This window comes from Xenopus laevis, chromosome 8S (assembly GCF_017654675.1).
Source record: "Xenopus laevis strain J_2021 chromosome 8S, Xenopus_laevis_v10.1, whole genome shotgun sequence".
Taxonomy (NCBI): domain Eukaryota; kingdom Metazoa; phylum Chordata; class Amphibia; order Anura; family Pipidae; genus Xenopus; species Xenopus laevis.
Window position 1 is genome coordinate 33529943 of NC_054386.1, and position 12899 is coordinate 33542841.

The window sequence follows — 12899 nt, forward strand, 5'->3', positions numbered from 1 at the left end:
ATTGGTTTTCATTTTTTAAAATTTGTGGGTTTTGAGTTATTTAGCTTTCTATTCAGCAGCTCTGAAGTTTGCAATTTCAGCAATCTGGTTTCTAGGGTCCAAATTACTCTAGCAACCACATACTGATTTGAATAAGAGACTGGAATATAATTAAGGGATGGTCTGAAAAGTAATATACTGTAACAAATAAAAAAGTAGCAATAACAATAAATGTGTAGCCTTACAGAGCATTTGTTTTTTTTAGATGGGGTCAGTGACCCCTATTTGAAACCTGGAAAGCGTTAGGAGATAAAGGCAAACAATTCAAAAACTATAAAAAGTACCGTATATACTCGAGTATAAGTCATCCCAAATAAGCCGAGGTACCTAATTTTACCTCCAAAAACTGGGAAAGCTTATTGACTCGAGTATAAGCCTAGGGTGAGAAATGCAGCAGCTTCTGGTAAGTTTCAATCAAAAAATTGAGGGTTTCTGCTCCCATTGGAGGTGCTGGTGTCTCGTTTTTGGATGCCGGCGACCTTTCTTGGACTCCAGCGAATATTCTTGGAGACTATTTTTAGGCGCCGGTGACTATTCTTAGGCGCCGGCGACCGTTTTTGCGCTTGACCCGAGTATAAGCCGAGGTAGAGTTTTTCAAAATATTTTGGGGGCTGAAAAACTCGGCTTATACTCGAGTATATACGGTAAATAATGAAAACCAATTGAAAGTTGCTTAGAATTGGCCATTCTATAACATACTAAAAGTTACATTGGAGGTGAACCACCTCTTTAATGACACGTTCACATTTTAGGTGCAATGTTAGATAGGAGAAGTGTAAGCTACATTTTGTGGCAGCCAGAAGGTTGTAAAGAAAAAAAAAATCCTTATTAAAACGCTTTAAAACGCAATGCTGTTTGTTCTTCCTCCTTCAGTGATACAACTCTATTTTTTTAGTTTTTAAAACTGTCCCTGACTGAAAGGATTGATAAAAAAATAACTGAGAAAGGATTCCTCACTGCTCTCTTGGATTGTCTTCCCCAAAAAAATTACCCATGGCAGCCAACCGTTGACACCAAAATGAGGGTCCCAGAGTTCTGCAATCCAGCCTTTGTTGCAAGGAAAGAAAGCACCATAGTAGGAGAGGGGGAGTTGTAATTCGACAGCAGCTGAAGGACTTCAGACTGGGCATACACCATGTGCATACTACACCAGTTGTCACAGTGTAATAATATCTGATTTGTGCTGTCACCAAGAACAAGTTCTGCCCAAGGGGCCCCTCTCTGATCTGCACTAAAACAGGCATTGATCAAAGCAGGAGTGCAGACAGTCTCTTGGCCAAGGAATGGGATATAGGATGTGGCTGTTCATGTGGCCTGCCTTATCTTAAAAATAGAATTCTATGGTTACAGGCCCAGTTCATCCTCTGTAGTTTCAACAGATACAGCCCCATTCATTTCCCGCACAGTCTCTACGCCTAAATACCCCAGCAGTATGTCACTCCTCCTGCGGGAAAGGTGAAGGATATCCTCTGCCAGCGACTGGATTGTGGTGTACCTCACTTTATCCAGGTCAAACATGTCCTTCAAATACTGCACAATCTGGTTCTGGGAGAAATGAGAAACACACAATAAAAAATACAGAATATCAAACTACAATTCAAAGGCATTAATACAGAAAGACTTACATCAATATTTGCTCCCCAAATACTTTGCACTAATATTGAGCAGGTTGACAAATTGTAGGCTTGCGCTGACACTGACGAGGCCAGACGCTCCACCGGCAGTGCTGGGCCAAGTTCTGTTGCAGCCCAAACCCACTGCCCAGTCATCCTGCCCCTCCTCCTCTACACAATTTCTGCCCTGCTGGCCATTGTTTGATGTCTCCACACTGGTCAATAGCTCCCTGCCACCAGGACTGGACTGGGATTCAAAATAGGACCTTGCATTCCTAGTACACTGAGGCCCAAACAGCCCCCACCAGCCCACTTAATAGTCACTTCTATTCCACTCCTTTGTTGTCATGGATGGGCCGAAAATATTGATTGTGTCACCAAAAGGGCATGCACCGAGACATTAACGTATAAAAACTCAACTCTCATTGCTCAAGCACAAAAAGAAATGTCCAAATTACATGGCATTACAACGGAGTTTTTCTCCAGGTACTTAAGTTTTGTCCATACTCCGGCAACACAAAGGTCAGGGCACACAGGCCCTGCAACAAATCTCCTCTTCTTTGGGGCGACTAATTTCCCTGAACTGCCTTCCTGCCAGCTAAAATGTAAATTGTTGGCGGGATGGCACTCAATTCATTTTCCGAAGTTGCCTCACGAGGAAACTTTGGACGACTTCGGAAAACGAATTGCGTCAAGTGCCATCCTGCCGGCGGCTTACATTTTAGTCGGCGGGGAGGCAGTTCAAGGAGAGGAGATTTGTCGCCGGGCGACTGATCTCCCTGAATCTGTCTGTGTGGCCTGACCCTAAAAGTAAGGTCACTTGTGCCTGATAGGATTAACCCTAGTTTGTGTTATAGGGAAATTAGACTGTAAACTCTATTGCAAAGGGTTTGATGTGACTGATTTATAATCTCTGTAAAGTGTCTAAAGAAATAACAAAACATGGATAATCCCAAAAGAGGAAAACAAAATTGAAAACAAACAAAGAAAAAGATTTATTGAACTAATAGTGATTTTATTTAAAAACAAAGTTACCTTAAAGAAATTACAAACTTCTGTCAAATGCTCTTTGGGCCCTAGGAATCCGAACGCCAAAACAGGGCTGACATGCTCCGATACGGAGTAAAAATGTGATATGAATCCATCAGAAACCTGTTTTCAAATGCAGATTGGAAAAGATTAAGATATAAATAATACATTTTGCTGGGCCCTTAAAACTATTGACTTGGAACCTTTAAAGGAGAAGGAAAGCTACGGAGGCATTTTATTGCCAATAGATTAGCTGCAATAGTGCAAGCTAGAATGCTATATTTATTCTGTAGAATGTTTTACCATACATGAGTAAAAAGCTCTAGAAACTCTCTGTTTGTTTAGGATAGGAGCTGCAGTATTAATGTGGTGTGACATCACTTCCTGCCTGAGTCTCTCCCTGCTCTGGGCTCAGATTACAGTAGAGAAAGGAGGGGTGGAGGGAGAGGAGCAAACTGAGCATGCTCTTGCCCAGGGCAATGAGGTTTAAGCTGAAGGCAGGAAGTCTGATACAGAAGCCCATGTGTACACAATAGAAGGAAAGAAATGCAGTGTTTCTTTTGACTAGGGTATAAGAGCAGTTAAGGAACTCACCATTAATAGTCTCCTTTTTGCTTTTAGGACAGACCAGCAAGCAGTAGCCAGTGCCTAGAATATTAAAAGATTTATGAGTAAAAACATGATTACTAACATACCCAAAAACTATAACAATTCAGCCTTTCTACTGCTATGTACTGAGAACCCTTTAAGGCAGTGATAGGAAGTATCTGCAAAGTGATTGGTTTAGATCCTGTGCAGTGTGTGACTAGATGCCCAGCAGGCAGAGCCTACACGCAGCTGCTCTGAGTCCTGTACTTGGGAAAAAGTACAGGGGGTCATTAGTTGCTTCTTGACTGCTGAATCAATGTTAGGCCTGCAATGGATAGCTTGCTAGGGAGAAGGAAGAAAGCACAAGTTAACTCTGCTAGCATGGCAACAACCACATGCAGTACAAAATAAAAACTTTAGAAAAGAAAAAAAGAGGATTAGAGTGAAGAACTAATTAGTCATTAACAATCCGATGATGCTTACAGTCTCTTTGAAGCTGTCTGAAAGCCACCGATTGCGCAGAACTGCAATGACAGATGAGGGTGGGCTTTCAAGGTCCTCAAAGGCATCCATAAGAATGAAATCCAGTGCAATGTCGAAGAAATTCATACAGACTACCTGAAAGGACATGAGTGACAATAAAATAAATGTAAATGCTCTTGAAAATAAAATTTCATTTTCTGTCAGCAATCATTTTATAGCTGTACATTTAAAATGCTTCAGTGGAGCCCAATGGGTAATATGGTTGCAAATTCTCAATGTTTATGGATATTCCTCCTCCAAAATTTGCTTATACACTATTTAGGGATACAGCAAAAAAGTATGCAAATAATCTGGTTGGCCTTATTTAATCTCCTGCTAAAAGTAACTCCAGGTCATAAGAGGCAGTAAAGAAGCAGAAGTGCACCTTTTTCTTACCCCACGACCTTTTAATTCCTTTTGTGTTGTAGGCCACGTGTCTTCCTTCAGCGCATATCGCAGCATTTCCTCATAATTTTCCAGAAATCCTTTAGGATTCTTAAAATGTAAGATAAAAAAGTGTGCTATTATATTGCGCCAATAAGGAATTCATGCCATTGCAGTTCTATTAAAGAATACAATTGTAACAGGAAAGTGTTATTGAAGTTAAAACTCCAATGCTAAATACGGCATATACATTTATGAAAAATATATGTGTATAGCAACCTATAAACCCACAAGTCACACTGCAAACAATAGGGATTAGTTGTTTACTGAACCACCAATTGCAGTTCCAAGTCTATTGGCTCTATGGCCATAAGAGCTGACATAGGTGGCTCAAATACCCAAGAGCGACTATTACGACCAAGAAAGAATGGGACATAACCATGTTTAGGGTGTAGCTGTTGCTCGAATTGCCAGAAAGGAGAGGTAGTATACCATCCGAGAAAGGACACAGCAATTAAGATTAATGGGTTCTATACATGTGAAAGCACTCATGTTGTATATGTTATAAAATGCCCGTGTGGGCTAGCTTATGTTGGGCAAACTTCAAGAAGTGCCCGAGAGCGTATAAGAGAACACAAATCCGCTATTAACACCAAAAAAAGTGATCAAGCAGTTGCAAATCATTTTCTGGATGCAGGCCAAGGGGTACAACAGTTAAAATTCCAAATAATAGACAGTGTCCCTAAAATACGGAGAGGGGGAGATCGAGTGAAAATGTTACTGAAAAAGGAAGCTAGATGGATTTGAAAGCTAGAAACGTTGGTTCCCCATGGCCTGAACAGAGAATATGATTTAAATAAAATATATCGCTGAATGTTTTAAATATTTTAATGTCTTTTTTGCATTTTTGTAAGTTTTTTATTGAAATCATGTTTTTCATATGTCGTTTTATCCACAGTAGAAAGGGCTCTTTTAGCCAAGTAAGCCTTTTTTTCACAGGCAACAGAATGGACACTATGACAAAAGAGGACATTTTATTAAGATACACAAAATACACATTTTTTTTTGCAACATTGTTCACTTGATTTGTTCTAATTGTGGCTGATTGTATACGAGATGTGTTACAACACATATACCACTAGGGGTCACTTAGCTACAATGTATAAATAATTGTGCACAGGTGCTGTTTAAGTGGCTTGAAAAAAGACCTATGTAGGTCTGAAACATTGTGTTTTATCTGGGTCAAGTGTCTCAAAAAAAGGCTTTTAAGAAAATACATTCATGGATGGTTCTGTCTGTGATACAAAGGATTCGAAAATCAGTTGGTGGTGGAAACTGTGAGACTTGCACCAAATGAAAGGATTTTTGGAGGTATGAGTGCTGACTAAACTCTTGCTGAACCACCAATTGCAACAGCTGAAAGCTGTTGTAACCCTTAGCAAAAACGACCCTAACTTCATTTTGGAATGCACTAAATTCAGGATTTTGTTCATAGTTTAGCCAAACCCCAGCACTCCCATCATATTTAGTCGCTGCCTGGTGATCCTGTGAGGCTCTCCTAAATCATGCCGATGCACAGCATTGTTCCATTGGTCAGGAAAAGCCACCAGGGATAATGGTGAAATTACTTAAGTTGGTTTTGTGATATTAAGTGATAAATAAAATAAAAGAGGAGCACGATCCTAGTAAGTAACTGAATTCACTAGGCGTTGCCAGTTTTAGGCACCATTTTAATTATCCTTTAAAGCAAAACATGAGAAAAAGACAAACTATTGTTTCCAGATTTTACTGATTTTGTTGACATCTACAAATTACGGTTCCAGATTCCATTAGGTATTCAGCTAAAAAAAAAAAAATCGGTGGCAGATTTGGCATTTGCCGAAATTAAAAAGTTGTGCAATCCGCGCATCTGTTGCTTCAATCAACAATGTGTTTTCTGTATCACTTAAATACCTTCTCAGCTTTCTGCATCAAACCAGCAACCATCTGCTTGCCAACTTCACTGAAAAACAGCTGGTTTCTGTCATTGAGAAGCAGGACCTATGAACAGAGGAAAAAGACAGAGAATACAAAATTAATTATCTTCATAAATTCTCCAAAGTAGATTTGAATTTTTTTTTTTAAATGGTAAATTTACCTCAAATGCCTGCCGAACACAGTGCAGCTTCGCCAGGAAATCTTGGTCATTATAACAACCCAATAAATCTGTTCTAAACAATAAAAAAACAGAGATGATTAAATGGGATAATATTTTCTCCGTTTTAAAGGAGAAGGAAAGCTATGGGGGTATTTTATTGCCAATAGATTAGCTGCAATAGTGCAAGCTAGAATACTATACTTATTCTGTAGAATGTTTTACCATACCTGAATAAAAAGCTCTAAAAACTCTCTGTTTGTTTAGGATAGGAGCTGCAGTATTAACGTGGTGTGACATCACTTCCTGCCTGAGTCTCTCCCTGCTCTGGGCTCAGATTACAGTAGAGAAGGGGGGGGGGGGAAGAGGAGCAAACTGAGCATGCTCTTGCCCAGGGCAATGAGGTTTAAGATGAAGGCAGGAAGTCTGATACAAAAGCCCATGTGTACACAATAGAAGGAAAGAAATGCTGTGTTTCTTTTGACAGGGGACTCAGAGCAGCACTACTTTGGGGTTTACTGGTATATTTAGATGGACCTTTCTGATAAGGCTCACTTAGTTTCAACCTTTCCTTCTCCTTTAAATATTTGTTTTTACCTTAACTTCCGTTTTAGGCATAGATACTGTATATGATCTGTGCCACTGGGACAAAATGATTTGTTATACAGATAGCTACAATCTCAGCCATAAAGCAGGGCAGGACTGCTGCTTCCAATGGGGATCAGACAGGATCTGTGTAGCCACTGTGACAGAATGCTCTGTTATACAGATAGCTAGAATCTCAGCTGCCATAAAGCAGGGCAGGACAGCTGCTTCCAATGGGGATCAGATAGGATCTGCATCCTGTGATAGAATGCTCTGTTTTAAAAAATAGCAAAGAAAGTTACTAATATCTTTTTGGCTATAGTGTTCCCTGGATAGAGTAATTTGTAAGAAAACACATTTGATTACAGATTGTAAACTCTTGCTTTACCCAGTTAGCAGTGTTCATAAATAAATGATAATAACCATAACAAATACAGAATTTCAAAACACTAGTACAGTAAATGCACCACAGTAAGGATATTGGCACACAAGGAGATTAGTCACCTGCAATAAACCTTTGCTACCAGAGGCGACTGATCTGCAAATGCTTTCCCTCCAGCAATAATGTAAATCGCTGATAGAAAAACATGCGTTGCTTTGTTTTTCCCAAGTTGTCTAAAGTCACCTTAAACAAAAACAAAGCACTGAGTGTTTTTCACACCAGCAATTTGCATCTTCTCCTTGTGTACCAATGCCCTAGATATAGGTGCTACTCATTTTTCATGATATAGATACAATCGGGATTACAAGCATCGAAAATGAGCCATTCAATTAGGGATGCCCCGAAACCACTATTTGGGATTCAGCAGAATCCCTTATCCTTTGTGGAAGAGTCAGCCGAATACCGAACCAAATCCTAATTTGTATATGCAAATTAGGGTCAGGGAAGGAAGAAGTGCAAAAAATTGTTGCATTTCAACAGCTGAACAGTAAATCCTACCTCCTGATAAGATAGAGAATGTATAGATAAATAAATATGCAGATAACTAATGCTCTGAAGAATAACCCTTGTTCAAATGATTTGGCAATAAACAGTTTAAGCAAAGCTTACAGATAAGTGTGTACTTTCCCTCTACATTATATCCAGTATTTGCTTTTGCAGAATGTACCTGAAACCTTTGAGCTATGGTACATTGATGATTTTTTTGGTCACTGGTAGGCATGCACCAAATCCAGGATTCGGTTCGGTATTCGGCCTTTTTCAGCAGGATTCAGTCGAATCCTTCTGCCTGGCCAAACCCTAATTTGCATATGCAAATTAGGGACGGGGAGGGGGGCTTTATCACAAAACAAAGTAAAAAAACGTTTTCCCCTTCTCACCCCGTATTCGGTTTGGTATTCATCCAAATATTTCGTAACAGATTTGGGGGTTTGGCTGAATCCAAAATAGTTGATTCTGTGTATCCCTAGTCACTGGCGTCGGCAGCAGAAACTAATGGAGGACAAAATGCCACTGTCTCTGGCTTCTATTAGAAGCAGTTACAGGTACCTGGACGGGGCAGTCAAAAGTTCTGTGTGCCCTAGCCCTTAGTGTTCAGCTGAACAGTCTCAAACCCCCCAATATCATGCGACATGAAAACATTGGACTTTGAACCAATAATGTCAATGTGTAACCTGATGATAACATTCAGGAGTCAGAACCAGATAACTCCGATAACTCCGTTTCAGGAGTCGGAACCAGAGATGCAAGAATATAAATTGCCAAGCAGATACATTTACAAATACCTTTAAAACCACTGAATGTATATTAATGAATGTCTGCTAGAGAGTTGCTTAGAATTACATTTCCTTTCATTTTGCAAACAAAATAATTTATCACTTGACCGAAATATTACCGGAGTGTCCTGCAGGCTACTTCTCCGGTGTGTACTAGCTTCAGGGCTTCTTCATAAGCTGCTGCTGGCTTAGGTGGCAGAAATGGGACCTCGTTTAACTGCAAAGTGTCAAAGAGCTGAAGGAAGGAGATAAAGATCATCCAAATAAATAGAGGTTTCGGACACCACAAACCAGTACAGGATTGTGCAAAATAGTAGTTTATATTCACTTAGTTTAAGTTTATCGTTGTAGTTGTTCCAAAAAAAACAAATGTGTCCTGCATCATGGCAGAGATTTTAGCAATACTGTTACGATCATATGACATGGAGCAGGATCTATTATGCTTTATCAGAAAGGTGACTTTAAGGGGCTGATTTATTAAGGGTCCAATTAAAATTCACATTTTTTTTTTTATGGTCAAAACTCTCAAATTGGAATTGTGAATTATCCAAACTCGATTTGAGTTTTTTTTTTTTTTAGTAACAATTTTTCCAGTTTAACATATGATTTTTCAAACTCGATTTGAGTTTTAATTCGAATTTCAAGATTTATCACACTCTGGGCCTTTAAAGGGGTGGTTCACCTTCAGGTTAACTTTTAGTATGTTATAGAATGGCCAATTCTAAACAACTTTTCAATTGGTCTTCATTATTTATAGTTTATGAATTATTTGCCTCCTTCTCCTGACTCTTTCTAGCTGTCAAAAGGGGGTCACTGACCCCCTCTAAAAACAAATCTCTAAAGCTACACATTTATTGTTATTGGTACTTTTAATTACTCCTCTTTCTGTTCCAGCCCTCCCCTATTAATATTCCATATTCTCTCATTCAAATCAAGGCATGGTTGCTAGGGCAATTTGGACCCTAGCAATCAGATTGCTGACACTGCAAACTGGAGAGCGGCTGAATATAAAACGAAATAACTCAAAAACCACAAATAATAAAAAATGAAAACCAATTGCAAATTGTCACTCCCTACATCATACTAAAAGTTAATTCAAAGGTGAACAACCACTTTAAGAACTCAAATTCGACTATTCGAAACCTAAAGCTTGCCGAGTTCACGTAAAAGTCAATGGGAAAGGTCCAGGGACCAATTTGGACATGTTACTTGCCTTCCTGACGTTCAAGTTTTTTTCAGAAAAAAAACTCGAATCGGGTTTGGTTGAATTCTATTCAAATTCGATTCGAGTTTTGAGTCGGTAAAATTTGTGTGAGTTTAAGATATTCGTTTTTTAATTAAATATTCAAATTTAACAGAGTTTTAAAAAAAACTCACATGAATTTGAAATTTGACCCTTAATAAATGTGCCTCTAAGGCACTGCTGCCAGAATAAACCAAGCCATCAAACATTTAAATCATTTAAAAGTAACAGAAAACACAGGGCTTGTCTGATACACAAGTCCCTTTGGTGTTCCATAAAATCACACCTCTGCTGCAGAGAAAAAGGAGTCTTCAGAGGTTGTACTGCCTTCATCGTCCGCCATCAGGGCCCTTCTGCACTCAACAAGGGGGAACATCAGAGATCCTTCTGTAAAAGAAATAAGAGCAAATGTACTTTATCCACTCACCTGGCATAATCCATAAGTCAGGGACCTGACTGTGATGTAGATTTGAGCGTCTGTTCAATCTATGCCACGTGTGTGCAAAGGAATGAAAGGAAAACTAAACTTCATGTAAAAGTGTTTTTGGCGTGTGCCCCAAGGAACAAAATTTTTTTTTTGTTTTTATCTTTTATACTTCTATGAAGGTATTACTGATTCAAATGTAGCTTCCCTAAAATGCCACTGTCTTTCAGTTATCCTATTGAATTATAATAGAACATGTGTGGTGGCATTTAAGGACATGGCTATCTTATCAGAAGCAATTCTTAAGTCTTCTCAAAGTCAGTGAACAGATACTAAAAATATACACCAGCATAGATATTCTGTACTAAGCACAATTCAGCAGGAACAGCACCAGACGTTTCCTCATATTGTACACAGATACCATAGAGCAGGGATCACCAACCTTTTTTCCCCAACCAGTAAGCCACATTCAAATGTCAAAAAGAGTTGTAGAGCAACACAAGTTACTGGGGGTGCTAATCATGGGCTGTGATTGACTAGTGGTAGCCCCTGTGTAGTCTGGCAGCCTACAAGAGCCTCTGTTTGTCAGTATGTCTGTTTTTTATGCCTCCAAGCCTGAAATTAAAAAAATAAGCACTTGCTTTGAGGTCACTGGGAGCAACATCCAAGGGGTTGGAGAGCAACAAGTTGCTCATAAGCCACTGGTTAGGACCACTGCCATAGAGCTATGTCCAGGATAGGTACTACCCTGTACTAAGCATAATGCATCAGGAATTTAAAGGTATAGTGACTCTTGAACACAATATTGGGTAGAGGCAAACCCATATAGACACCTCACAAAAACAACTTATTCCAGGCCTCACACACTTAAACACTATTTAAACACTGATTAAACTCATATAAATTATATATAACAAAATTGGCTTGCTTTGATAAATAATCGATGCATGAACCTCTGGACCTCTTGTGGCCAAAAGAGGTAATTATTGAACAAACAAAAAATCCTAAACATGCATCAATAGTAAAACATAAATGTATTAATCCATATTATAACAAATAAAAAAACAAACAAATACAAAAAGTGTTGTAGAAGTGATACCTATATTGGCTAACAATAAAAATACATTGCAAGCTTTCGGAGCACCAAGGCCCTTTCTTCAGGCAAAATACAAATGAAAGCTAGAAAGGCACAGCATATATACTGGTAGATCAGTGAACGGTATTCATGGGCAATAAATTAGGAATTTACAGATAGATAGAGATCAATTGTAGAAATACTACAATGAATTAGGGTGAGTTGTAAATAGTCCAGGAGTCTGGATTTAGTCAGGTCACATAGTGTGACATGAAACTTGACCCTAAATTAAGGCCCTGTCTTAATGTGTTAAATAACTCCATACATTTGAATTCATAAATCTTCCTTTCCCGTTCAGTTTTAAAGTTCCCTTTTAGAATTAAGATCTGCATATCCTGAAGATTGTGATTTTGATTGCAGAAGTGTTGCCCCACTGGTAAAATTCATTAGGCACCACAGCAAAGCCTAACGCGTTTCATGCTTACCCAGCACTTGCCAATGATGCCTATAAATAAGTGCTGGGTAAGCATGAAACGCGTTAGGCTTTGCTGTGGGGCCTAATGAATTTTAATATGCATTAATAAATAATTTTTTTACCATAGATGCATGTTTAGGATGTTGGTTAGCATGTTTGTTCATATAAATTATACAACTCCTATACATTCAAGCCCTGCCCACTCACCCATTACTGAATTAAATATATTACATGGTATGACTGAATAAACACAGATAAACCATTTGTTTTTCATTATTTGTTTTTCATTTTTTGCCAAAAACACAGATGCTTACCCAGATCCATCAGCAAATTATCAGGTGGAATGCTTGTTCCAAATTCTTCCTGCAAATTGTAGGCACGATGAAGGAGGGCTTCTAGCCTGCCTTCAAACTGTCTACTTTGCGAGTCCTGTACATAAGAACAGCAATTTTATATAGAATATATCCAACAATGTCTCAATGGCAGATAAAATCAAAGGCTCTTCCTCACCTCACTCAGGCCCTCACAGCGATTTTGGTCCTGCAGCTCATTTGATGGTGTATTGGATCTGCATCTTTGCCCAAGGTTCAGTGCTTGCTCCCACTTATGCAAAGCTTCTTCGAAGAGCTCCATGCCTATCCGGACAATAAATGTAAACAAGGACCAGCATACAACACAATAGAAGAGTTCTAAGCTAACCAGACATGGTCCGATTTTAGCTATATACATCCCTTTCAGGCCGAGAAGTTTATTGGGCTGTGGCCTATGCAACATCTGACAGGACTGCCTGTTATCTTTCATGAAGTTTTAACAAAGACCACATGAAACTGTTGATGTATCCTGCATAGGCCCCTATCATGATCTAATTATTGACCCACATGTGACAATCAGGCATATATATTTGTTTGCCTATGCCTAGCTTTATTCTACAAGCTGAAGGAATCAAATGTGGAAAAAAGGCTTGATAAAGGGTCCAGTAGGGCCCGAAACGTCGCCCTTTTGTCTGTTCATATATGGGCTAATAAACACTACGGATTATTGCATCAATTTGAGTGTGCTGCTGGATTTCTTG

The 12899-nt window shown here is 39.0% G+C and overlaps 1 protein-coding gene across 1 annotated transcript in view; it reads right to left on the reverse strand.

Annotated features, from left to right (window-relative positions):
• Nucleotides 1–738: 738 nt before the first annotated feature.
• The window catches only part of LOC108699951 (mitoguardin 2-like), a 15098-nt gene continuing 2937 nt past the window's right edge, over nucleotides 739–12899 (reverse strand). Inside the window, exons 3-13 of the mRNA XM_018232698.2 lie at nucleotides 12338–12462; nucleotides 12142–12256; nucleotides 10140–10240; nucleotides 8730–8845; nucleotides 6313–6385; nucleotides 6129–6215; nucleotides 4188–4286; nucleotides 3753–3887; nucleotides 3276–3329; nucleotides 2688–2804; nucleotides 739–1584 (exon numbers count right to left, since the gene is read on the reverse strand). Of these exons, the coding sequence (XP_018088187.2) occupies nucleotides 1384–1584; nucleotides 2688–2804; nucleotides 3276–3329; nucleotides 3753–3887; nucleotides 4188–4286; nucleotides 6129–6215; nucleotides 6313–6385; nucleotides 8730–8845; nucleotides 10140–10240; nucleotides 12142–12256; nucleotides 12338–12462 (1223 nt within the window). The 3' untranslated portion in view covers nucleotides 739–1383. The remainder of the gene's footprint in view (nucleotides 1585–2687; nucleotides 2805–3275; nucleotides 3330–3752; nucleotides 3888–4187; nucleotides 4287–6128; nucleotides 6216–6312; nucleotides 6386–8729; nucleotides 8846–10139; nucleotides 10241–12141; nucleotides 12257–12337; nucleotides 12463–12899) is intronic.